Below are 23,921 nucleotides of genomic sequence, written 5' to 3'. Positions count from 1 at the left end.
GTGATCTTGAGCAAGTCATTAATTACTCTGAGACTCGGTTTCCTTATCTATAAAGGGAGAGAGCAGACCTCTTTCATTCAGACGTTAACATGTATTGAGCACCTACTGGGTGCCTGGTGCTGGGCTGTAATGGAGTACCTGGGCCCTTCCTTGGAGAAGTCAGTCCAGGGGTAATAACAACAGGTATGATGCCAGTTATGATGGAGGAAGCCCAGGGGGCTGTGGGAACCCACAGAAGGACCCCAACCGGACAATTTTAATTGGTGGGGGGGCAGGAAGGCAGAAGAGGAGAATAGAAACCAGCTCCATAGGACCCCATGGGCAGGGGGGCAGGATTTCTGGTACCTTGATGTCTGTTGGAATTTTCCCAGATCTGTAGGGAGCCAACAAAGGCTTTTGAGCAGGAGAGTGCCATGCTCAGATTTATAGTTTAGAACTTGCTCATCCTCTGCTGGGTGGAGGATGGATTGAAGGGGTGATAAGATTGGAGGCAGAGATCAGGGAGGATGCTAATTGAGAAGTTCATTTGGGGCAGAGGGCAGAAGGCTGGAGCAGAGCAGGAGTAGTGGGTGGGTACACACGAAGACCTTCCAGGTGCAGGGAGCTGGCAGCGGGGGATGCTTCTCGCTGGTCAGGGAGTGGGAGTACAGGAGGTGAGTCGGTAGTGGATGTGAATGAGTGGAGTTTCAGGTGCAGGGAGGAAGCAGCTGGTGTACAGTGGCTTGGGTATGGTCAGCACAAAGAAGTGATAAAAGGAGCCTTGGGAAAGTATGAGGTGGGGGAGAGGCTGGGGAAGGATAGTAGAGGGCTGCGACCAGGACCTCAGGGAAGGCAAAGGAGCAGCCTGGGAGGTAGGAGGAAAGCCGAGGTGTAGGTCCCTCTCCCAGGGCCGGTGCAGTCCCAAGAGGAAGGTGTCAGGACTTGGGTCCACTGGGAGATTACAGAAGGCACATGTGTCAGGTGCATAGGAGGGGCCCAGGAGGGTCAGTTCCCACCTGCCTCACTGTAAAGCAGACTGGTGGGGAAAGCAGAACCGATGTCTGTCCCCTAGGCCATCTGGAGGAGGAAGGTGTTTGAGAAGGAGGAAAAGGGGAAAAACATTTGCATGCATAACAAAGCTGGAGTGAGGGAGAGAGAAAGAGGGAGTAGGAGATGAAAAGAAATTACCATACGCCAGGATCTTGTTATTCAACCCAATTTTCAAAAGACCACAGCTGTCACACTGAGATAATCCGTTAATTAGAACAGCCATTGTGCTTAGCAGTGGGAGAGAAACAGAGGCTGGGGACCAGGCTGAAGGGGGTGTGGGGCGCTGGTCTTCGTGAGGCTGGACCTGTGAGAGGGTGTAGGGACTGGTGAAGAGGGATGTATTGCCCTCAAGACCAAAAGAAGACACTGTCAGGGGCCAGGTCTTGTCCCCTTCCTGCTGCCATTGTTACATCAGCGGGTGATGAGGACCCAGGTCATGATAACCATGCTGGCAGCAGCTATCCTTATTGAGCACTTACTATGTGCCAGAGCCATTCACTCTACCACCCTCTGAGGTAGTGCCCTTCTAGTCCCGTTTTACAGAAGAGGAGACTGAGACTCAGAGAAAAGAAGCTTGCCAGGGCCACGCTGTTGGTTAAGTGGCAGAGTTGGGATTTGAGCTGAATGTGGCCTACACTTGCAGGAGAACCTTAGGTGGGACCAGTCACCGTGGATTGGCCACACTAACTTTGCGGCCACGTGCCCCGAGTGATGGTTTCTGCGCAGCCTGCAGTCGTTGGGTAGCCCTCCCCAGCACTACACGGTCTCCTGCAGGGACAGAGCTTCCTTGTTCTCTGATACACCAGCTGCAGGCCTCTGAATGCTCCCCCAGCCGCTCCAGAGAAGCTAGTTTCAGTGCCAGGAGAGCGACCCCATGTGACCGCTTGACTTGGGGTTGTGATGGACTTTGGCCCTAGAAGGGGTTCTTCTCCTGGCCCTGGCTGTCTCTGGGCCCTGGGTTCCGGGGCCTGGAGAAGCAGTGGGGAGGACAGGCAGGAGGAGTTCCAGGTGAGCAGAGTGGGGAACCCAAAATCTGTGTGGAGAGCAGCAGGAGCAGGGAGTCATTCCAGAACCCTCAGAGCCTTGTGCTGCAGGCCCGGTTCTGAGGTGTGGCTTCAGCAACAGAAGCTTTAGGCCTCCTGGTGTTCACACCAGCCTTGGCCGGAACCTCAGCCCAGGCCGGCCAGCCGGCTGTGTTTGATGGCGTGGGAATTTTATTTGGGAGTGAGTAACCCATTAGCCCCAATGGAAGCCCCAAACTCTACCCAGCAAGCCAAGCAGCATTGTTGGAGAGCCAGGGGCCCCACAGGGTGACAGGCAGGTCTGGGGGCCTGGGGGGGCCATCTGGGTGTGCCCCTGGTTTGGGATTCCTACCCCAGTGTGCCTGCTTGGAGCCAAACCAGTGGGGAGTGTGGACAGGTCAGGGCAACTTGAAGTCTGTAGAATTGGTGACCACAGAGGCCAAGACTCTGTACACATTTAGGACCAAAGAATTGTAGATACATCATAGAACTCTTGCACCCCAGATTTAAAACCAGAGCCCCCCCTAAACACACAGACACAAAAGACCTAGAGCCACTGAACCAGGGAGGCAGGGGTGGTGGTACCCTTGGGTCCCAGATGAGGGGACTGAGATTCTAATTGTCCCCACTCTGGAGTTTCCTCCATGCTGGCCTTGAGAATTCCAGTGCCCAGGGGTCAGTGGAACCTCAGCCAGACAGGCAGGGAGGCGGGCAGGCCCACTGGACCAGTGACACCTGCTCTGGTCCTGATGGGATGTGGACCCTGGGTAGCCACATCTCCTAGGGTTTTCACTGGATTCCAGAAATGGGGATTTTAAAAATAAAATCTCCCAAGTTTTCAATTTTGGCAGTTAATTCAGAAAAGTATCTGAAACTGACTGCCCAGATGAAACAGTTCCACAGCATCTCCTGACCTAGAGTCCAGTGCCACGGAGGTTAAAAGCCGCTGTGTAGCAGTTGTGAGATCTCAGTTTCCACCTCTGTAAAGTGGGAATAATAATAGTATCACTCAATAAGGCTGTGCTGAGAATTAAACCAGTTAATGAGAGGTGTGTGTAGGCCCAGCCTTCGTAAGCCCAGGATGGTTTTCATCTTGCCCCAGGCTGTGCATCCCTCCCCCAACAATCTGCTGCTGAGTGGGCCGCAGTCTCCACCACCCGGAGCCTCCACTTCTCCCGGAGCCTCCACTTCTCCTGGTAGGCCCCTGACATGCCACTCTGCCTTGGGACAGCCCTGAGGATGTTGGAAGGCAGGGAAATGTTCACCCCTTGGGGCCCTGGAGGAGGAGCAGGTGGAGGAGGCAGAGCTGGGAGGGCGGGCCTAGCTGGCGCCTAGTACATAGTAGGTGCTCCATAAATGTTTATTGAATGAATGAATGGAGGCCATGCAGGCAGAGGCAGCCGTGCGTGCGCAGGCACTGGTGAAAGAGCGGGTCCAGTGGAGACTGGTGAGTAGTGCCTGGGGCTGCAGCTGAGTGGGGGCCTGGGGTTTGCTGGAGCCAAGGCTAAGAGGCCAGCAGGGGTCAGGTGGGGGGGGACAGGGGTCAGCTTGGGGGGGTAGGGGTCAGGTGGGGGAGGCAGTCATCTGAATAGCCTAGAGGATTCTGGGAAAGCCAGAGATGACCCCTGGGATGGGAGCAAGACAAGGACATTTAATACAGGTCATCCTTGGCTGTGGGAAGGAGGATCACGTGCTCTACCAAGTGCCTGGCGGTGGGTGGAGTGGGTGCTGGGCTGCTTGGGGCTGGGGAATGGGTGCCAGGGAGTAGGCTATGTGACCTGGGCTACATGTGAAGAGCTGTCCCCAGAACCAGTGTTGGGGCCTCTTCTCTCGGGCTACCGAGTGGTTTCCCAAGGCAGGCTGTTTCGTAAAAACCCTTCCATCCTCCTGCCTACCTCCTTCCCCTGAGGCCTAGACACAGCACAGGTGCTAATGACAGATGGGACACCCCTGGGGGCAGGGGAGGCCCAAGGACCCGTTGAGTGTATGGGAAACAACCCGGTAGGCGGTTTGCAGAGGGCTTTGGGGCGGGCCCAGGAGACCAGAGACACGTTTGCACAGCTCTTCTCCCCTGAACAGGTGAGGAAACTGAGGCCCAGAGGGCTAAGGCACTGACTTGCCCAAGGTCACACAATGAGCCAGCCATCTATGTGTCATGACTGCCTGTGACACTGCAAACTCACCCAGTCCCCTTCTCGGGCCACTGTCTCTGGGTGTGGAGACGTGTGCCCAGTATGTCCAGGCCTTGCAAACTCAATTACTGTCAGCTGTTGCTGTTGGGGTGGTGCCCTTATTAAGGTCTCCTGGGTAAGTTGGAGCTCAGTGAAGTGCCAGGCACATAGTAGGTGTGCAGTAAACACACGAGGATATGTAAGGAACGTGGGTGTGTGCATAGCTGGTGGGACAGAGTGCCCTGCCTGCCCTGGGGGTGAGCTGTGGGCTTGGTTCCTGTTTCCTTAGACATGGAAATGGATGCAGCCGTGCCTGCTCGCCCAGCACAGGCTGGCACAGAACCAGGAGCAGGTGCTGGGCATCGAGGGACAGAACTTAGCTTCCCCAAGATGTGGAGCAGCTGGCACAAAGGCATGAGACTAACAAGACGTGATTGAATGGGGGTGGATGGACACCCAGCACCTCGGGTGAAACCCAGAGGACGTTCTGAGGTTATCTGAGCTGCCTGGTGTGTGTGTGAAGGGGGTTTGGTTGACATCTAGGACAACAAGGTGAGGACATAATGCTGATACATTCGCTCACACTCAACACTGCTCTAATAAGCCTGTGCCGAACAAAGGAAGGCAGAGGGCCCCTGGTGCCCATTACTGCTCAGACACGTTGGCACTGATGCTTGGCTCTAGGTGACATTTTTAGGAGGGACCTTGACAGCTGGCATGACCCTGCGCAGCTGGACCAAAGGGTGGGGGGACTTGAGACCATGGTGTAGAAAGATCAGTGGAGGCCGTGAGGCCGTGCACCTTAGATAAGCAGATTGCAGAGGCACGGGGTAACAGATTAGCAAATATTGAAAGGGACTTTGAGGGGTACTATTGGCCGCTATTGACAGTGGCTCCAGACAGGCCAGGACCAATAAACAGAGGTAGATTTGGCTTTGTAATATAAGAAGAAATTTCTAACAATCAGAGCTGTTCAAGAAAGAAGTAAGTAGCCTCAGATGTGTGCTGAGATCCCTGTCACTGGAGGTATGCAAGTTGGAGAGAAATCACCTCCACAGGGATTCTGGAAAGTCTGGCTCCTGGTTCCTGGCTGTGTGGTCTTGGGTAGATCAGTGCACCTCTCTGAGCCTGTTTCCTCACCTATAAAATGGGAAAGATAAGAGAGGTAATGGGGCTAAAAGGAAGGCTCATCAGCCTGACCTGTGGTGGTGCAGTGGGTAAAAGCGTCGACCTGGGAACGCTGAGGTTGCCGGTTTGAAACCCCAGGCTTGCCTGGTCAAGGCACATATGGGAGTTGATGCTTTCTGCTCCTCCCCGCCCCCTTCTCTCTCTGTCTCATCTCTCTAAAATCTAAAAAATCTAAAAAAAAATTTAAATAAATAAATAAATAAATAAAAGCACCTGAGACTCTTAAAAAAATAAATAAAAGGAAGGCTCATCACATTTTCGGCACAGTGTGAGCACCCCACCAGAAATGGAGCCCCTCCCTCTGATAGCACCCTGTCTCGCCCTGAGCTCTTATTTTACACATCATGTCCTAGGCATGCCTGACCCTGTTCTCGGCATGAAGGTTACAGGAGTGAATAAAATGAAGCTTGCTTTGATTTCATGATGGGGGGGCATGGAGGGTGTGATAATAAAAAACTAAATGATAGGTCATGTTGAGTGCTCTGAATGGACCAAAGGTCAAGTTGAGTGACCAGTGGGGTTATCTCAGATTTGGTGTGAGGGAAGGGTGCGGTTGGGGGGAGCAGTTGAGTGAAGACCTGAATGAGGTAGTGGGTTGTTCAGATACTGAGGGAAGAGCATTGCAGGCAGAGAAAACAGCATGTGCAAAGGCCCTGAGGTGGGAGTGAGCCTGGGGGTTTGAGGGGCATAGCTGGCTTCCAATAAGTATACTTCCTGACTGATGGGAGAAACTGAAGTCTCTCTTGGCGTGTACACAATCCATGCTGGCACACTTTCCTGATAGGGAGGGAGGTGCTGTCACAAGGGGGAAGAGATCTACCAGACAGCTCATGCATGTCCAGTCCCTGCCATGGGCTCAGGTATGTAGAGAAAGATGGGGAAGGAGAGAGCCTTCAGTTTGTCATCTGTAAAATGATGCTACCAGTGCCAGCCATGGAGGGTGCTATAAGATTTAAGGGACCTAAATATCAGACACAAATGAGCCACTGGGTAAGGGATAGTCATGACCATCTTACAAGTGAGGAGACTGGAGCCCCAGAGAGGTTAATTCACGTGCACAGCTCAGCATTCAATCCGTGGACCCTTTTCCTCCAACATCCATGCTTTTTTCTTTCTGCCCTGCAGTGGTGCTCATTGCACCTGAGGTCCAAATGGTTCACCTACAAAACAGTAGTTCAATAGTGAAGGCATAGTTATCCTGTTTAGAGATGAGGAATTAAGACCCAGAGCAGCATGTCTGAAGGACCCTGATGAGGTGGAGGCAAAGATAAGACCCAGTGTCCTGCCCAAGGGGGTGGCAGGCTTTGTCCCAGAAAGCAGAGCTACCTATCTTCTCCCAGGGGTAGCCTGTCTCTGGGACCCGTGGCCTTGTGCTGTGCTTCCAGCAGAGTGAGGTGAGGTGGCTGCCTCCCCTGGGAGTTCTGGCTGGACACCAGCAGTGCTTGGTCTTCCTAATCCTTGGTAATGGCATTGACACGGACAGTGACAATGGTACCTTGGGAGTCCTGGCCAGACTATTCCAGGGAGGAGCCCGTGCCAGGGCTTATCAGCTGCTGCAAATGAGATTTCCCTGGCTAAGCTTCATATCCTTGCTCCTGGGAGGCTGGAACACGGACTGCCTCTCCTGCTTGATCCCTGAACCCCTCCAATGTCCCCGTGTGAGTGTGGCCTCGTGAACAGGAGCCCAAGGCGGTGCATTGCTGGGCCTTCTGCTCTGTGTAGAGAATATCCATCTCCATTATGTCCTGGAATTTTGTGGGAGCCCTAGGAGATGAGCGGCGCTCACCTTGCCACGCAGGTGGAGAAACAGGTTTGGAGAGGGCCTGCAGCTCACACGAGGTTTCTGAGCTGGCCAGCCCATGTCTTCCTTGCTGATCCCTCCTCCCTACCCCACCCCTGGCTAGGGGACACTCAGGTGACCTCAGCCTGCCTATCCTCTCACCTGGCTCAGGGAGGGGGAGGCCAAGGATGCTGAACCCTTGGGAGCAACCCTGTGTGGTGATCATGCACATTAGTCCATTGCAGGTTCGAGAGGTAGGAGCTATCCATCCCACTCATGGGCAAAAATGCAAGCTTGTGCCCTGTGTCCTGGGTTAGTGGAGGGGCAGCCGTGTCAGGGCAATAGCTCCAGAGGACATTCAAGGTTGGCAGATCTGGAACTGTCAGTGCCACCCTGTGTCCTGAGCCTGATCTGCCACCAGAGGAATGTATCTCTTCCCCAGTCCTGGCCTCACTTTCTTCTCTGAGAAGGGCTGGGAGTGGGCTGAGCAAGGGCTCCTTCTTTTAGCTCTGGAGTGCTAGGATTCTGAGTCCACAGAGGCCCCAAACCTCATGGCACCTGGAGAAGAAGGGCACAGAAACCAACCACTGACTGTGGGGGGAAGTGCTGCTGAGGCCCCGAGAGGGGAAGCCGTCTGTCCACAGTGACTCAGACATTCCATGTCATGCATACTCTGAACTGAGACCCCACCTCAGCTCTGCTCCCTAGACCCCTGGGTCTTGCTGACTCTTCTCCTTCCTCTCCATCCAGGGGTGTCCCCATGAGAAGGGATGTAAGATGGTGTGTATCCAGCTTGGCTGGGGCCTGCCCCAAGATTCCTTGATGGCATGCTGTCTCCCACTTGCCACTTTCCTTCTCTGTGGTGGAAGGAGAGAGGGACCCTTAAAGAGGTGCTGTGAGGCACTTTGGGCCGCCCCTGCTCTGGCCAGAGGTCACTCATTGCTGCCATGCCTGTATGTGTGTGTGGGGGGGTGGGTGGGCACAGTGGGGACAAGGGGAAAGGGGAGGGGTCCCCACAGGCCAGGTCAGCTAGGAGCTGCACTTTGCTGTGCCACCAGCCACGCCCTGCCAGGTTGAGCACCATCTCAGCCCTGGGCAGAAAAGGCCTCTGCCTCCAACAGCTGCTTCCTGCCGCCTCCCCCTCCCCTGAGCTGGTCACAGGCTGCATTTCAGTGGCTCAGCTAGGCCCAGTGCTCATCTGTCTCCCTGTCCCTGGGTGGGTGGGCAGCAGGTGCTGTGTCCCCTCCTTCAGCCCCCCTCCCATCTATCATTGCCGGTGCTGCTTTGCAGACCATTGGTCCCTCTGTCTTAGACGCACCCTCCATTACTCCATTTCTCCCTGCTTGGCTGTCTCCACATCTTTACTTTCCCATCCTTCTCAGTCCTCGCCTCCTGTCTGCAGCTCCCTCACCTCCTTTCCTCTCCTCCACCCCCAGGCGTGTGGGGGGCAGTGTCCTGCTCCTCCCACTAGTGTGTGTGCTAGGGGGTCGCCCTCACAGGAGCAGGGAAAGGGTGAGATCCTCGAGACTCCAGCCCCAGGCCCAAGAGACCGACCCACCGCTGGCCAGAACCCCCTCCCTCACACCTTGAGTGGGCGCACAGCAGGCTGGGGGCCAAGTGCTACTGTCAGCGCCTTCAAAGCCTTGCGGTCCCCGTCCCTGGCTGTGTCAGGCCTCCACGGGTGGTGGGCAGGCAGCCCAGGGACAAGGACGGGGACATCGTGCTGACGCACAGGGGACAGGGCGATGGGGGGGCCCTTTACCCCTCCATCTGAGTCACAGGGGAGAGTGAGGGTGGGGTGAGCCAGGCCCTGGCCCAAGCTGTCCTGAAGACTGGGAGGAGTGGGAGAAAGGACAATGGGCAGGGTCACCTTGAGGGCTCAGAGGGGCGGAGCTTAGAGTGGCTGGGGTGGGGGTTGGGAAGGGAAGAGATGGGGCAGCACTATTCCCCATGCCAAGCCTGGGCCCCTTCTTCTACTCCCCTCCCTGCCCCCTCAGCTTTATTTATACCCCCCCCCCTCCAGCATGGCCTGGGCTATCCAAGGCTCCAGCAGCTCAGTTTTACCCAACAGCTCTGGGGCCTGGCAGAGGGGCTGCTGGTTTAAGCAATTCAGATCTGAGGATAGAGGATAGGTATAAGGGGGCTCTATGGGGCAAAAGGTGCACATGTGCACGCATAAGGGCATATAATACATGTGTTTAACATGTCGACATATAGGCAAGTGTTTGCCTGTGTTTCTGAGATGCCCCACACGCGCGCCCACGTTCACTCTTGAGTACCCCTGTAGCTGGCCACAAGGCACACAGGCATGTGTGAGTGCTCACGCCTGCCTGCACATCCATCTACTTGTACATGTCAGCACACTCCTGCACTGGCGCTCTGAGCCAGCGCACACCTGTGCATGCACCTGCATACAAATGTGGTCCCCAGACATTGCTAGCTGGAGGAGGTGCAGATGGAGGGTTCTCTGACAGAGTGAGCTTGGCGACTCAGCCTCCTCCAGTATATGCAGAGAGAGAGAGAGAGAGAGAGAGAGAATGTGTGTGTGTGTGTGTGTGTGTGTGTGTGTGTGTGTGTGTGTGTGTTGAGGGCAATCAGCCTCCTCCAGTATATGCAGTGTGTGTGTGTGTGTGTGTGTGTGTGTGTGTGTGTGTGTGTGTGTGTTGAGGGCAATGGGGCCACGGAAGGGGCAAGATTGACCTGGCCACGTTGGACAGGAGCTGAGGTCTCCTACTCCGGCCCTGAGACGTTGCGTTGCACAGCCAAGGACAGAAATGCTCTCTGCTGTCTGGGCACCCCTCCTTGCAGCTGGCCCCACGGTGTCCCACCTCCACCCTGTTTGGCCCCTCAGCCCAAACTGGTCCTGCAGGGGGCTGGCAGGTATGAGAACTCCTCTCCCAGAGGTCCTGATTATCACAGCCTCTGACTTCAAGTCAGCCTTTAATCTGAGGGGTCATCTGGACGCCCTGGTCGCCTGCCTGCTCGACAAAAACTGCCTGCTTGGACTTGTTCTGGCACGCTCCCCTCCTCGCTTCCCTTTCCTTGGTTCCAGTAGCCCTCTGGGGCTGAGGGCTGTAAATTGGTTTTGCTTTAAAGGCAAAGGTTTAACATTTTTTTTCTCAAAGCGTTCTCCTTCCTGGAGTTTCCCAGGAGGAGGAGCAGGAAACAGAAGAGGCTCTTGTGAACAGTCTTTGGCTTTCTTTATCCAAATGTGAATTTCTCTTGCCTAATCTTCACATCCCTGGCCACTGCCCAGGGCAGAGGGAGGGAACACTGGGCTCTTCCTGCAGTCCAGAGAGCAATGGTGGGGGGGGGGGGTACCTGCAGCCCCAGGGGCTGTGTCTGGTTTGCCAGGCCACCAGAACAAGTCTCCCCTGGTCTGGGGCTCAGTTTCCCCACTTGGAAAATGAGGGTCTGTAGGCTCTGAGTCCTGTGCTGTCTCCCCTGTTCCTCTGCATCTTGGCAGGGACAGCCCAGTTCACCTTACTTCTTCTCCCATCAGATGGCCAGGCAGGGACTTGGTCCCCACTTTATAGAGGTGGAAACAGACTCACTTGCTTTACCTAATTGGGCCCAGTGGACTGGGCTCCAGGCTTCCTGATTTCTGCTGCCTCAGGAACCTTGATCCTGGCCCAGGTTGTGTTTGTGACTCATGGCAAGTCCCTGCCCCTCGCTGTGGGACTTTGATCACATTGTTCTAGAGCCTTTGGCTTTTTTGCCGGTCTGAGGGCTCCCCCCACCCCTCTATCTTTGAGGAGGTAGGATTGGGTTATGTCTGGCTTACCTTTCTTGCCCTCTCTCTCAGCTCTGCTCCTGTCTGTAAGAAGAGTTTGTTCCATGTCCTCCCCTTGCTGGAGACCCCCAGCCTCCACATTCCCATGCTTGGGGGGCCCACAGCCATGCTGCTCTGCTCCCCTCCCCCATAGAAGCCGAGACAAGGGAATTATTTTTGGAACAAGAACGGTTACACAACAAATGAATTATTTATCTCTGGGCATGGAGGAGAGGAGGCATTTTGCTGGGCTTCTTAATTCTTTATCTGGACTGGAGGGTGCCTGCCCCGGTACGTGGCCATGTGTGTACGGCCCATTTGTCTTACAGAAGACTAGGCGTGTGTGTGTGTGTGTGTGTGTGTGTGTGTGTGTACACACCTGTCTGTGTGCATGCCGTGGAGTCTGGATCATGTGGGTCTTTGGGCAGATGGGAGAGTGTGGACATGAGTGTGCTGAGGCGTGTGTGTGAGTACATGTGAACGGGTATGTGCACTTGACCTGTTAGTTTGACAGTGTCCCCTCTGTGCCCAGTCCTCAGACTCTGCCCCTCCTCCCTCCGTTCAGGCCTCCAGTTCCCTCTTCCCTCTCTCGCTACCCACCACATTCCTTCTTTTACTGTAGGGCCCCAGAGTGCACCTGGCACAGAGGACCCCCTCCCCCACCCCATGGGAGAGGATGGAGAAGGGACTGGGGGCCTGCACTGGACTTCGAGGGGCTGCTCTGAGCCTTCACACTGATCTGTCACCCCCTCTCGGTGCTGCCTTTCAGGAACCAGGTGACAGATGGGCCTCTTCCTTCCTGCCCCTGTCTCACTTGCTTCCCTCTCAGAGCTTCACTCTGCAGCCTTCCACGGGAATCGTCTGAAGTTCTGAGCTCAGAACCAGAGGAAGGAGGAGAGGAGGAGAGGCAAGGAGAGGAAGTCAAGCGCTGAGAGCTCGTGTGCCTTCCCAGCCGAAGAACAACGTGGGAAGCGGGCTGTGGGTCCCGCAGCACCCCTGGCCCTGGCCCTGGCCTGGCCACAGTGCCTGGCACCTGCTGCTAACGCCCAGGAAGGCCTCCGGGAGTTGGCACTGGTGGTGCCTGCCTCACCTGGGGCCCTTGTGCTGGGGGTCGCCCCCAAGATGGTGGCGGCCCCAGGTAGGACTGTGCTGCCAGCCCCAGCCTCTGGCCTCTAGGCCCTCTGTGCCCTTCACCCTGAGCCCGGCCTGCGAGGGGGCCGTGGCCAGCGCCATGCTGCGCCTGGGGCTGTGCGCTGCTGCACTGCTCTGTGTGTGCCGGCCTGGCGCCGTGCGGGCCGACTGCTGGCTCATCGAGGGCGACAAGGGGTATGTGTGGCTGGCCATCTGCAGCCAGAACCAGCCGCCTTACGAGACCATCCCGCAGCACATCAACAGCACCGTGCATGACCTGCGGCTCAACGAGAACAAGCTCAAGGCCGTGCTGTACTCCTCGCTCAACCGCTTCGGGAACCTCACTGACCTCAACCTCACCAAGAACGAGATCTCTTACATTGAGGATGGCGCCTTCCTGGGCCAGTCGAGCCTGCAGGTGCTGCAGCTGGGCTACAACAAGCTCAGCAACCTGACCGAGGGCATGCTACGTGGCATGGGCCGCCTGCAGTTCCTCTTCGTGCAGCACAACCTCATCGAGGTGGTGACGCCGACCGCCTTCTCCGAGTGCCCGAGCCTCATCAGCATCGACCTGTCCTCCAACCGTCTCAGCCGCCTGGATGGCACCACCTTTGCCAGCCTGGCCAGCCTGATGGTGTGTGAGCTGGCCGGCAACCCCTTCAACTGCGAGTGCGACCTCTTCGGTTTCCTCACCTGGCTCGTGGTCTTCAACAACGTTACCAAGAACTATGACCGCCTGCAGTGTGAGTCGCCTCGTGAGTTTGCTGGCTACCCGCTGCTGGTGCCCCGACCCTACCACAGCCTCAATGCTATCACCGTGCTCCAGGCCAAGTGCCGCAATGGCTCGCTGCCCGCCCGACCTGTGAGCCACCCTACACCCTACTCCACTGACACCCAGCGGGAGCCGGATGAGAACTCGGGCTTCAACCCTGATGACATCCTTTCAGTGGAGCCGCCGGCCTCATCTACCACAGACGCGTCCGCGGGGCCCGCCATCAAGCTGCACCATGTCACCTTCACCTCGGCCACCCTGGTGGTCATCATCCCACATCCCTACAGCAAGATGTACGTCCTTGTCCAGTACAATAATAGCTACTTCTCCGATGTCATGACGCTCAAAAACAAGAAGGAGATCGTCACCCTTGACAAGCTGCGGGCACACACTGAGTACACCTTCTGTGTGACCTCGCTGCGAAACAGCCGCCGCTTCAACCACACCTGCCTGGCCTTCACCACGCGGGACCCGGTCCCAGGCGACCTGGCGCCCAGCACCTCCACTACCACCCATTACATCATGACCATACTGGGCTGCCTCTTTGGCATGGTCATCGTGCTGGGAGCTGTCTACTACTGCCTGCGAAAGCGGCGCATGCAGGAGGAGAAGCAAAAGTCTGTCAAGGTCAAGAAAACCATCCTGGAGATGCGCTACGGTGCCGACGTGGAAGCAGGGTCTGTCGTGCATGCTGCCCAGAAGCTGGGTGAGCCCCCCGTGCTTCCCGTGTCCCGCATGTCCTCCATCCCCTCCATGATCGGGGAGAAGCTGCCCACCTCCAAGGGGCTGGAGGCCGGGCTGGACACACCCAAAGTGGCCACCAAGGGCAACTATATCGAAGTGCGCACAGGCACAGGTGGGGATGGCCTGGCCCGGCCTGAGGATGACCTCCCGGACCTGGAGAATGGCCAGGGCTCAGCCGCTGAGATCTCTACCATCGCCAAGGAGGTGGACAAGGTCAACCAGATCATTAACAATTGCATCGATGCCCTCAAGCTGGACTCGGCCTCTTTTCTGGGGGGTGGCAGTGGTGGTGGGGACCCTGAACTGGCCTTCGAGTGCCAGTCCCTCCCTGCAGCCACACCAGCCTCCTCGGGAGCAGCCCCTGGGGCCCTGGAGCGTCCCAGCTTCCTCTCACCCCCGTATAAGGAGAGCTCCCACCACCCGCTACAGCGTCAGCTGAGCGCCGACGCTGCCGTGGCCCGAAAAACGTGCAGTGTTTCATCTAGCGGCTCCATCAAGAGTGCCAAGGTCTTCAGCCTGGACGTGCCCGACCACCCAGCCTCCGCAGGGCTGGCCAAGGCTGACTCCAAGTACATCGAGAAGGGCAGCCCCCTCAACAGCCCCCTGGACCGGCTTCCCCTGGTGCCTGCGGGCAGCAGCGGGGGCAGTGCAGGCAGTGGGAGTGGCGGGGGTGGTGTCCACCACCTGGAGGTGAAGCCTGCCTACCACTGCAGTGAGCACCGGCACAGCTTCCCAGCCCTCTACTATGAGGAGGGCGCCGACAGCCTGAGCCAGCGCGTGTCCTTCCTCAAGCCGCTGACCCGCTCCAAGCGGGACTCTACCTACTCGCAACTCTCCCCCAGACACTACTACTCAGGGTACTCCTCCAGCCCTGAGTACTCCTCAGAGAGCACGCACAAGATCTGGGAGCGCTTCCGGCCCTACAAGAAGCACCACCGGGAAGAGGTGTACATGGCCGCGGGCCATGCCCTGCGCAAGAAGGTTCAGTTCGCCAAGGATGAGGACCTGCATGATATCCTCGATTACTGGAAGGGGGTCTCGGCTCAGCAGAAGCTGTGACCTTCTCCTCCCCGGTGAGGTCGGAGGGGGAGGGCTGGGGGCACGTGGGGAAGGGCCCGGGTGGCCGGGCAGGGGCGTGCAGGGGGCCGAGGCCGAGGAGTTGGACGTACACGCACACCCGCACGCACGCACCCATGCACACACCTGACCACCACCTGACTGTGAACAACCATCACCCAACAATAACGGACAGGAAAACAAAGACTCGTTCTCCTTCAAGTTTACACAGATACTGAAACCAGGCGTCTTTACTGTGCTGCCCAGGGACTCTGCTGGGGTGTGTGGGACTGGGTGGGGCTGGAGAGCAGGCCAGGAAGTCAAGGAGGGTGGGGCCTGGGGCTCTGGGAGTAGGGACAGGTTAGGGGGCAAATGAGCCCGGGGCAGAGATGGACTACAGTCACTCTGGGGCAGGGAGAGGTCCCCTGTTGGGGGACAGGTCAGTTGGAGATTTAGCACCAGGTGGACGTTGGGCAGTTTCCTTCTTTTAAGGATGGGGAAACTGAGGCCCAGAGAAAGGAGGTAATAACCCCAGGGTCACAAGGCAGGCTAGAGTCAGTCACCCAATTTTGCAGCCCAGTGCTACCCCCACCTCTAGCGGCTCTCCTGGGGCTCCTGTCCTTTATCCACCCACCACCCCTTCCAGCTGTGGTCTCCTGGGGCTGAGGGACTTGAGAATCAGGTGGGTACTTTTTCTTTCTAGAAAGCCCACAGCCATGCCTTCGGAGCGTGGATCTGAGTCATCATGCTGGGTGCCCTTCTCCCCGCTGCCGGCACCCAGCAGAGGTGGGAGGGCGGAGGCCCTGCTGACAGGAAGGGAGCAAAGGCACGGGGACATTGCACCACCCCCTTCAAGTGTCTTCCGAATAGCCTGGGAGCTGCTTTGGGTTCTGAGAAGCATGGCGGGCCAGCTCCCACCACCTCTCAGATGCAGGCCCCCACACCCCAAGCTCAGCTCTCTGGGCTTCCACGACCCTGCTAATCCCAGAAGGGCAGCAGTGACCCATGAAGCCCGGGAGCAGCCGGGATGCGGGTGTAATGGGCCTCCTTGCTGTGCCCACACCTCCAGACCTCCTGCTGTCTGACTGTCTTCATGGGGTCTTAGGGCAACATCTCAGCCTGCCCAGAGGGAGGAGGGCTTTCCCACCCAGCCCCTCTTGGCGGCCAGACCCCTGGCCTGAGGGGCTAGGGCCTGTAGTATTTCCATGGAAATATGGAACTGGCTCCTCCTCTTTTGCTGACCCCCACCCAACATCGAACAAAGCACAAACAGTGAGCACCCCCCCTTAATGGGGCTGGGAACAGACTGGGTTCACGGGGCCCCTTTCTGTCCCTGGCCAGCTGCTGTTGCCATAGAAACTCAGAACCTGGCAGTTGGGACCTTTGGGCTCCTGGCAGTTGGAACTGTTGGGCTCCTGGCAGTTGGGATATTCGGGTTCCTGGGGGTTCTCCCAGTGTGGGTGGCAGACAGCAGTAAGGGAGAGCAGGGCCAGAGGGCAGCTGCCTTGCTCATGAGCTAGGGGCTTCTTGGGGCGAGCTCTGGGGGCATGTCTGGGGTCCAGGCACTGTGGGGTCTTTAACATGGTCCGGGTGCTAAAGGGCTGGAGTCAGTCATCCCTTCACCTTTGGTTGGGAAGTGAGCCAGTAGGGAGTGGGGACGACTCTAGCTGTGCCCACCGGCCAGCGTGCCCCTTGGCTCTGCACACACCTCAGGAATGGGAGCAGCCAGGCAGCTCTCTTCAGACCTGCTGGGGGCCTCTGGCTGGCCACCTGGTCGGTTTTCTTGATATTTGGAAAGTGTGACTGTGAGGTGAGGGTAGGTACTGGGGTAGGACCAAGACCTGTACTGTGTGGGGCGCTCTGACCAGGAAAGGCAGTGCCACCCCCTGGGTGGGGGGGCTCCAGTGACCTTCCTGCCAGGGAGAGGACAGTGGAGGGCCAGAGGGGGTTGAAACTCAACTGAGCATCTCTCTCACACCCACGTGGGGACAGACCAAGCCCAGGGCTCACTTTGGGGGTGACATTTACAAAGAAAGGACTGTTCTGGGGAGTGGAAGGGAGGGGGCCAGCATGAATATGCAGAGCAGACCTCCCCCAACCCCCCCAAACCCGCTCCCAACCCCTCCTCACACCGATTGGCAAAACAGAGGAAAGCAAGTAGGCAGAGCAGCCAGCGGTGTGAGAAAGCAGATTCCCTGTTATATTTGCATGATGATTTTCCTGTATTTTTCTGAGCAAACATCTGTCGTGTATGTGCCGGTTTGTCCAGACTCCCTTGCCCCTCTCCGCCGCCCCCCTTTTCCCATATACCCTCTGTTGTGATCTGACTAGCAGCTCTTGACATCTGGGGAGGGGCCAGTTCTGCAAAAGACCCAAAACAGGTGCCACCCAAACACAGCCCTTGCCCCACACCTGTATCCCGTCTTTCTGAACTTGGGGCTTACAAGTTCCACCTTCTCTCCTCCCTTAGTTCCTCATGTCCACAGTTCTTTCCCATCTGTCCTCATCCTTGCCCCTTCCTTCCTTTGCTTCTCCCCCACCCCCACCCTGCCAGACAAGGGTGCCCTGGGAAAGGGAGCATGGGAGGGCCTCTCCTCTGTCCCACTTGCTCCCATTTTGCAGCTGGAGAAGGTGGGGCCCCCAAAGACAGAGGGGCTGTGTGATTTGGCCACCAAATGGGGTGCGGGGTTAGTCACACTGCTGAGTACAGGAGACCAAGAGCTTGGGGCTTCGTGGCCAGCTTACTGGAGAGGCTTGGGGCCCTGAGGGAGGAACCCACGGGAGGAACCTGAGAACCGGAGCCAGAGGTTGGCCTGGGCTCATGGGAAAGGGAACTGCCCACGGAGGGTTCTGGCAGCAGGAACAGGAGCCTCTCCTTGCCATCCCCTCATCATTCCTGGTTGAAGTTGACCTATAAAAAAACTCAGAATGTCTCCCTTCAGGAAGCTTTAAAGATAGGTCCCCATCTTAACAGTGAGGGTCTTGGCGCCCCAGGCGGTGAACTAATCTTCATGACCCAGGTCACACTGATCTTTGGGGCAGAATAGTTTCAAAAATTCAAGCATCTGGAACTCCCAGCCAGGCCCAATCCCTCAGCTGCCCAGGCCAGGCTCCTCGCTCTGGAGAAGGGACAGTCACATTCAGTGTCACTCACCCTGGAGGCTTTCTTGCATCTGTGTCCTGTGTGCTGCTGTTCAGGATCGTTCTTATCCCTTGGGAGGAGCAAAATATTCACGACAGACAAATGAGCATTAATGTCAAGGAGTTTGGCTGGCCAGGGCCCTACAGTTTTAGCAATGAATGATGGACCTGGATGATGGCCTGACAGGGGACCCCGGTGGTGTTGGGGAACCAGTTGGCTGGAGGAGGTATAGGTGCTGCACCCCGAACCTCCTGACAGAGGCCTCCCTGCTCTGGGTCACTCCTGGGCTTGCTGTCTGAGATGCTCCTGAGGAAATTCTTGGGGGCCTGTTCCTGAGAGGTGACACTGAGGGGTCCACTCTCTCCTGGAGGGTACAGCAGGTGCCCCTAACCCTCTGTTGGCGCTAATGACCTTCCAGAGTGAAAAGCAGAGTGAGAGGTCTGGTGGAAAGAAAGCTTAGTCTGGTGCCGACACTCCCAGGGGTTCTGGGCTTGCTTCTCTCCTCTGCAGGAGGGGCATCTCTCTGCCTGAAGAGGTCCCTGGCCTCTGCTCCCCTCCTCGGGGACACTCTGTGGGTTGGTGGTAGTAGAAAGACCCACTTGGGAAGAATAGGTCTGAGTAGCCCCAGACAGACAGAGGAGAGTCTAGGCTGAGGGTCTCTGATGTTCCCAACTGGAAGTCACTCACTGGTCCCCCAATCCTGCAAATTTAAGAGGAGGAAACAGAAGTACAGGAAAGGGAAGGAAAGAAATCTTCCAGTGTCTTGTAAGGACAGAAGGACCAGGAAGGGGGCCAGACATGGGGGATAAGAGCGACCAGTCCCAGCTTATTAAGGGCCTTACACACAGTGAAGGGACAGCCATAAAATGTTCCCCAAAGATGGACACTGTGCAGAGAATTAAAATAGGGTAACGGAGGATGGAGGGGCTAGGGTTGCCCCTCAGAAGAAGAGATCATCGGCAGCCATGCTCTGAATGACGTGAGCCAGAGGACTAGCCAGCCCCCTGGCCGTGTAAGATTGAGACTGAAGGAAAGAGGGGTCAGTAGTGGCTAGATGTCCAGAAGTACCACCTCAGGTCATCCCCCTCACACTGCCCCTGCCCTCTGAGGGCACCTACCATTCAGCAGCATAACACCCCATTCCTGGTGAAACTGGGTCCTCTTTCCGGGTTGATGGGTGGGTGGGGAAGGCATAGGGAAGCCCTGGGGGTGTCTAACGCCTGTGGGGCAGGGTTCAAAGTTGCCCAACAGGCCAGTGTGAAGGTAGGGGCTCTCCTGACCCCAATGCTATTCTCCTCACTGCTGAACTTCTGCTCCATGACCACCTCAGTCCCAGAAGCTGCCACGCTCCACATTCCCTGTGACCCTATACCTTCCCACCTCTAAGACAGAACCGGTATTCACTCTCCTTGCCTCTCATGCCTGCCTCAGAGTTCCCCATCAGAGGTCCCTCACTGCTGCTGAGCAGTGGGGAGAGGAACCAGGGTGTGGGTGGGGTGGGAAGGTCTGGGCCTCCTCTTCCTTCCCCTGCCCCTCACCAAACAAGCACAGGGATGGCCAGGGGCGAGGGGTCCATTTTTGCACCCTTGATCTCTCCCTCCCTTTACAAGGAGCTGCCGGCCTCTTGGCCCGGGGCGTGGCACCTGGTTTGGGTCCTGCAGAGTTGGTCCCAGACGCTGGGCTAGATGAACCTGTGAACCCTAGCTGTGTGTGGACCTTTCCTCCCTCAGGGGGCCTGAACCCTCTCCTTTTCTCCTTTCAGGGGGGTAAGTTCATTTATTTTCTCTTCCTGATATCTGCCTCTCCCTCTTCCCGAATTCCTATTTTAAACTGAATGGCACGAAATTGTTTTCCTCAACTCGAAGATTCCTGTATGGAGAGAATCAATTTCTATATTTGCAATAAATTTCTTATTTAAAACAATGGGGCCTAAGGTCTGTGTTGAATGTCAACCCTCAGCCCTCCCCAAGCTGGAGTCTCAATGCCTTTACTTTCTGGTGCTTTCTGCCCCATTTCCCTCTGTCATCAGAGCCTCCTAAGTCAGGGTAAGGAAAGAGATGCATTGAACAGGCAGTTACCACCCATGGTCAAAGGAAAAAAGAGGTGTGTCTGCCACACAGAGGGTGGGCTAGCAGGAAACTAAGGGGACACCGTCCCCCTACACCCAAAGCCTGGGAGGGGCTGGGGCCTGATGGCTTCTTCTGAAAGCCTGGAATTCTCTCTGCCAACTGCCCTTGCTCCCCTTCTTGGTGTCCTGGCCCCCGTCATCACTGTGACCTTAGAGATGGAGGGACACATGGGCGTCACTCTCAGATCGTCCCCAGGGGATGATGAGGGACCCAGTGGGTCTCTGGTCATTGCCAGGCCCACTTCCAGGCTGCCTACCTCTCTCCATGGTGGCTGCCAACTGGTCTGCTGCCCTTTTCTCCCCAGATATGAACATCCCTCCCCCCCCCCCCCAACCTGCTTCATCTCAGGGATCAAATGATGCAATTTGTGTTTGGTCAGGCATGGAGCTCGAATCTTCATGCAAGCCACCTCGGGCACACTACCAAACCTCTGCCCAGGCGAGCCCGGAGCCTGCCTCTGAGCCCAGCCTTGTCTGCTCAATAGGCAGAGCCCTTCCCCATCATTTTTGGACCCCTGACTCCAACTGCCACAAACCCCTCTTCAGGGAAGCCCCTGGATTCAGCCTGGATCACTATAGAGCGGACTCCCCAGCACTGAGTGAAGTGAGTCCCTGTGAGTGATGTCCCATAGTGGCATTCGGCATCTTCGTCTCTGGGTCAGACTCCCCGTTTCCTGGTGGCTCTCAGCCCTTTTCAGCTCTTTTCTGATTGATCCCTTTTACCTCGGGAGTTTGTGTGGCCTGCTGGGAAGCTTCTGGAAAGACCCAGGGCTGGAGGCCCAGGTGGCCTCAGTTCCCCTCCATGCTGCCCTCAAGCACCCTCAGGGCTTCTGTCCCAAGGTGGCTGCAGCATAGTCTACGGTCTCCCACTGTGTTTCCTGGCTCTTCTGAAGCTGCCCACGCCATGCTTCCTGCGGGCATGTTCCTATGAACTGACACCGTGGGGTGCAGAGGGGACAGGGCTGGGTTTGTGGGAGGGCACAGAGGAGCAGGTAGTGGAATCACACAAGCTCTGTCATCTCAGGCCTGCTGCTGGGGCTGTCCTGGGTCCCCAAGCCTGTCTCAGGCCCAGGTGGCTCAGCATAGGCCTTTCCTATGGGGGGGGGGGGTCCCTTATTTCAGAAGAAACAAAAATGTGACCAAAGGTGGACAGGAGCCTAGTGGGTCCAGACTAGTCCAGGTCCTTCCACAGCAGGCTGCCCTCAATGCCTAACCCCCACCCTACCCACTTGGATTAGGGGACAAGGAGTAGTCACTGGGCATTTGGAAGTGTCCTCAAGGACAGCTTTGCTTTGTGTACAGAAAAGTTCATTCTGTTATGACTCAAGTTCCAAAATGAACTTTACTCATTAAAGTTATAAATTCAGAGACCCATACCTTTTCATTTCAACACAAAACCATTATTCTATTCATAAATCTAGTAAATTTTCACATTCACATTTAAGGGGACTTTTGGTCAATTTAGATCCTGTTTACAAATGTTATTGATTCAGTGTTCTTAACTACCCCAAACTTTGTCCAAAAGTTCAGTATATCTGGTTTCCCTTTAAAATGTTTCATTTATTTGAAGAACAAAACCTTGTATCCTGATAACTTTTTAGGAGTCTAGGGTAATGGGCATCTTGTCATGTCCCAATCTTCTTACCATATGAGTGGTGTACCAAGGAAAAATTGTGATTCTGAATTCATTCCTTATTTACAAATAGTCAATTTGACTTTCAAGGATATTGGAACTTTTAAGAGCAAACATCAACAAATACCTAAGCACAAACATGCCCAGAGAGCTGAGCAAAGCCTGACACGTGTGTTTGTACCTCCTCCCAGTTCTCTATGGGGTGAGGACGTACTCATCAGTGATGAAACAAGGGTCACCCAATGGGTCTGCTTTGTGCGTGATTTGGGGTAAAATCTTGCTGGCTGTAGCTTCCACGGACAGTTTTGTGTTGTTGTTTTGTTTTGTTTTGTTTTGTTTTGCTGGGACAGGAGCCCAGGGGAGACCGCTCTCTTACACGTTTTATGCTGTGTCCTCTACGTGGGGGGTTCTCTCAAACTGATGCTTGTGGGGCCATGCTGTAAGTGACCTGGTTCCTCTGTCTTCTCCAGGAAGTCTGCAGCCCCACCCATTTCTTCCCAATCTTGACCCTGTCCAAGTCAGGGCTTCTTCCTTTTCTTCCAGATTCAGAGACACCTTTCCCACGTGGGGTGGGAGCTCCCACTTCACTGGGCGTTCCCAGGACATCTGTCTGGACTCCTGCGCAGGTGCATGGTTTGAAGGTGTTCTCAGTTCCAGGTGACCCCTCCTAGCTTCTGGCAGCACACTTCCTCCTCTAAGTTGCCACTTAGCTCCTTCCTGTAAGCTCCTAACTTGCCTTAGCAACAGCAACTCCTCTTTCTTTGAGATGCCCTCAAAATGAGCCCTTGTGCTTGAAGGGGCACTACGGACATCACCGTCTCTGCTGGTTCTCAGAGGCAAGTGTGAAGGCATGGTCCCGAGCACCCCGGCCCTTGGTCTGTGACCCTCGTTCCTTCTTTCCCTAGGCCTGCCACCTCTGCCTCTGCCTCTGCCTCTGCCTCAGGTTTGGAGGCTTCTGTGTGAACAGATAGCTCCCTGCTCCCTGTCAGGGCCAGGACTCCAGACCAGGACTGACCCCTGACCTGGGCCCCCTTGCCTGCCCCATCCCCTAGGGTCCCCCCACCGCTCTGCTGCCCTTTTCTCCACAGCTATGACCGCCCACTCAAGGCACTCCACCAGCTGCCTTGCGCTTTGCCCTGCCATTGTGAGTGTGGGGGCCTGCAGCCTGTCCTTTGGGGAGGACCTGGAAGGAGGTCCTAGGAGACGCTCCTGGAAAAGGGTCATACAAGTTATCACTCCTTCATATCTTGGTACTACCAATTAAGACCTGGGTCTGTGCTTCTCCTAGGCCCCAATCTGCTCCTCCATAACTTTCCTCCAGCCTGGGGCCCCACAGTCCTCTTGCTGAAGGAAGACAGGGCAACCACACCCCATGCCTAGGCCTTGCTGGTCTTGAGTTGCACCTGCACCTGCACCCTCTGCACCCCACAATCTCTGCCTCTCACATGGGCACCTCAGTGGGCTGCAGGGACCTACCGACTATACTGCTAGGTGACATGAGCCAAGTACATTTCCACAAAGCTTAGTGCCCTTGGACTGCACCAGGGAGCACCAAAGTTATTCTGGGGGACCTCACAGGTTTTCATTCAGTGACTTTAGGCTCTTTCACACTTTTTTCTGGTGCTCTATAGACAGCCTTCTCCCAACTCTATCATCCTGTAAGGACTAGGGACCGCTTTCTGGAGGAAGGTGCCTAGATTTTGCCATTAGCAATAGTAGGCACAGTTGGGGGGTATAACAGGGTCTCGGTTTGTTCCAGGGGCGAGGCGCTAAGGTGTCCCCCAGGCCCGCTTTCCCTGTGCTTATCTTCCTGCCTCTGCCTCAGGTGGTTGAGGTTTTCTGTGGACCCAAGAGCCTCTTCCTCCAGATGAGGGCCAGGAAAGCCTCCAGAGTAGGCCTGACCCCTGACTTGGTCCCCTGGCCTGCCTCGTTCCTTAGTGTCGCTCCCCACCCCCACCCCCAATGGTCTGTTGTCCTTTTCTCCACAGCTATGAACCGTCAAGCTGCTGCTTCTCATGGATCAAAGGATGCAACTTGTCTTTGGTCAGGCATGGAGCTTGGGTCTTCATGCAAGCCACTTCAGGCCAATTATCAACCCTTTGCTCAGGTGGAGCCTGGAACCCACCTCTGAGCCCCAGCCTCCTTGTCTCCCCAGTAGGCAGAGCCCCGCCCCAGCACTTTTTGGATCCCTGATTCCAACTGCCAGAAACTCTTCCTCAGAGAAGCTCCTGGATTCAGCCTGGATCACTATAGAGCGGACTCCCCAGCACTGAGTGAGTCCCTGTGAGTGATGTCCCATAGTGGCATTTGGCATCTTCAACTCTGGATCGGACTCCATTTCCTGGTGGCTCTC

At 56.2% G+C, this 23,921-nt stretch overlaps 1 protein-coding gene and 1 long non-coding RNA gene across 12 annotated transcripts in view; one reads left to right on the top strand and one right to left on the bottom strand.

The window, feature by feature from the left end:
• Positions 1–23,594, top strand: part of ELFN2 (extracellular leucine rich repeat and fibronectin type III domain containing 2) — a 59,335-nt gene extending 35,741 nt beyond the window's left edge. For 6 of the 11 annotated variants that reach the window (XM_066358330.1, XM_066358326.1, XM_066358328.1 and 3 more), the window contains one exon: positions 11,732–17,877. In XM_066358330.1, coding sequence (XP_066214427.1) covers positions 12,194–14,668 — 2,475 coding nt within the window. In that variant the 5' untranslated portion in view covers positions 11,732–12,193 and the 3' untranslated portion in view covers positions 14,669–17,877. The other 5 variants (XM_066358333.1, XM_066358325.1, XM_066358331.1 and 2 more) reach the window with 5 other exon arrangements.
• Positions 5,169–11,061, bottom strand: LOC136387210 (uncharacterized). The gene is made up of 3 exons (XR_010748093.1): positions 10,975–11,061; positions 6,427–6,570; positions 5,169–5,362 (listed from the first exon to the last, which is right to left on the bottom strand). It is a non-coding gene; the product is annotated as an uncharacterized lncRNA (long non-coding RNA).
• Positions 23,595–23,921: the final 327 nt, after the last annotated feature.

Source organism: Saccopteryx leptura, chromosome 1 (assembly GCF_036850995.1).
Source record: "Saccopteryx leptura isolate mSacLep1 chromosome 1, mSacLep1_pri_phased_curated, whole genome shotgun sequence".
NCBI lineage: Eukaryota > Metazoa > Chordata > Mammalia > Chiroptera > Emballonuridae > Saccopteryx > Saccopteryx leptura.
This window is presented reverse-complemented; position numbering and strand designations above follow the sequence as displayed.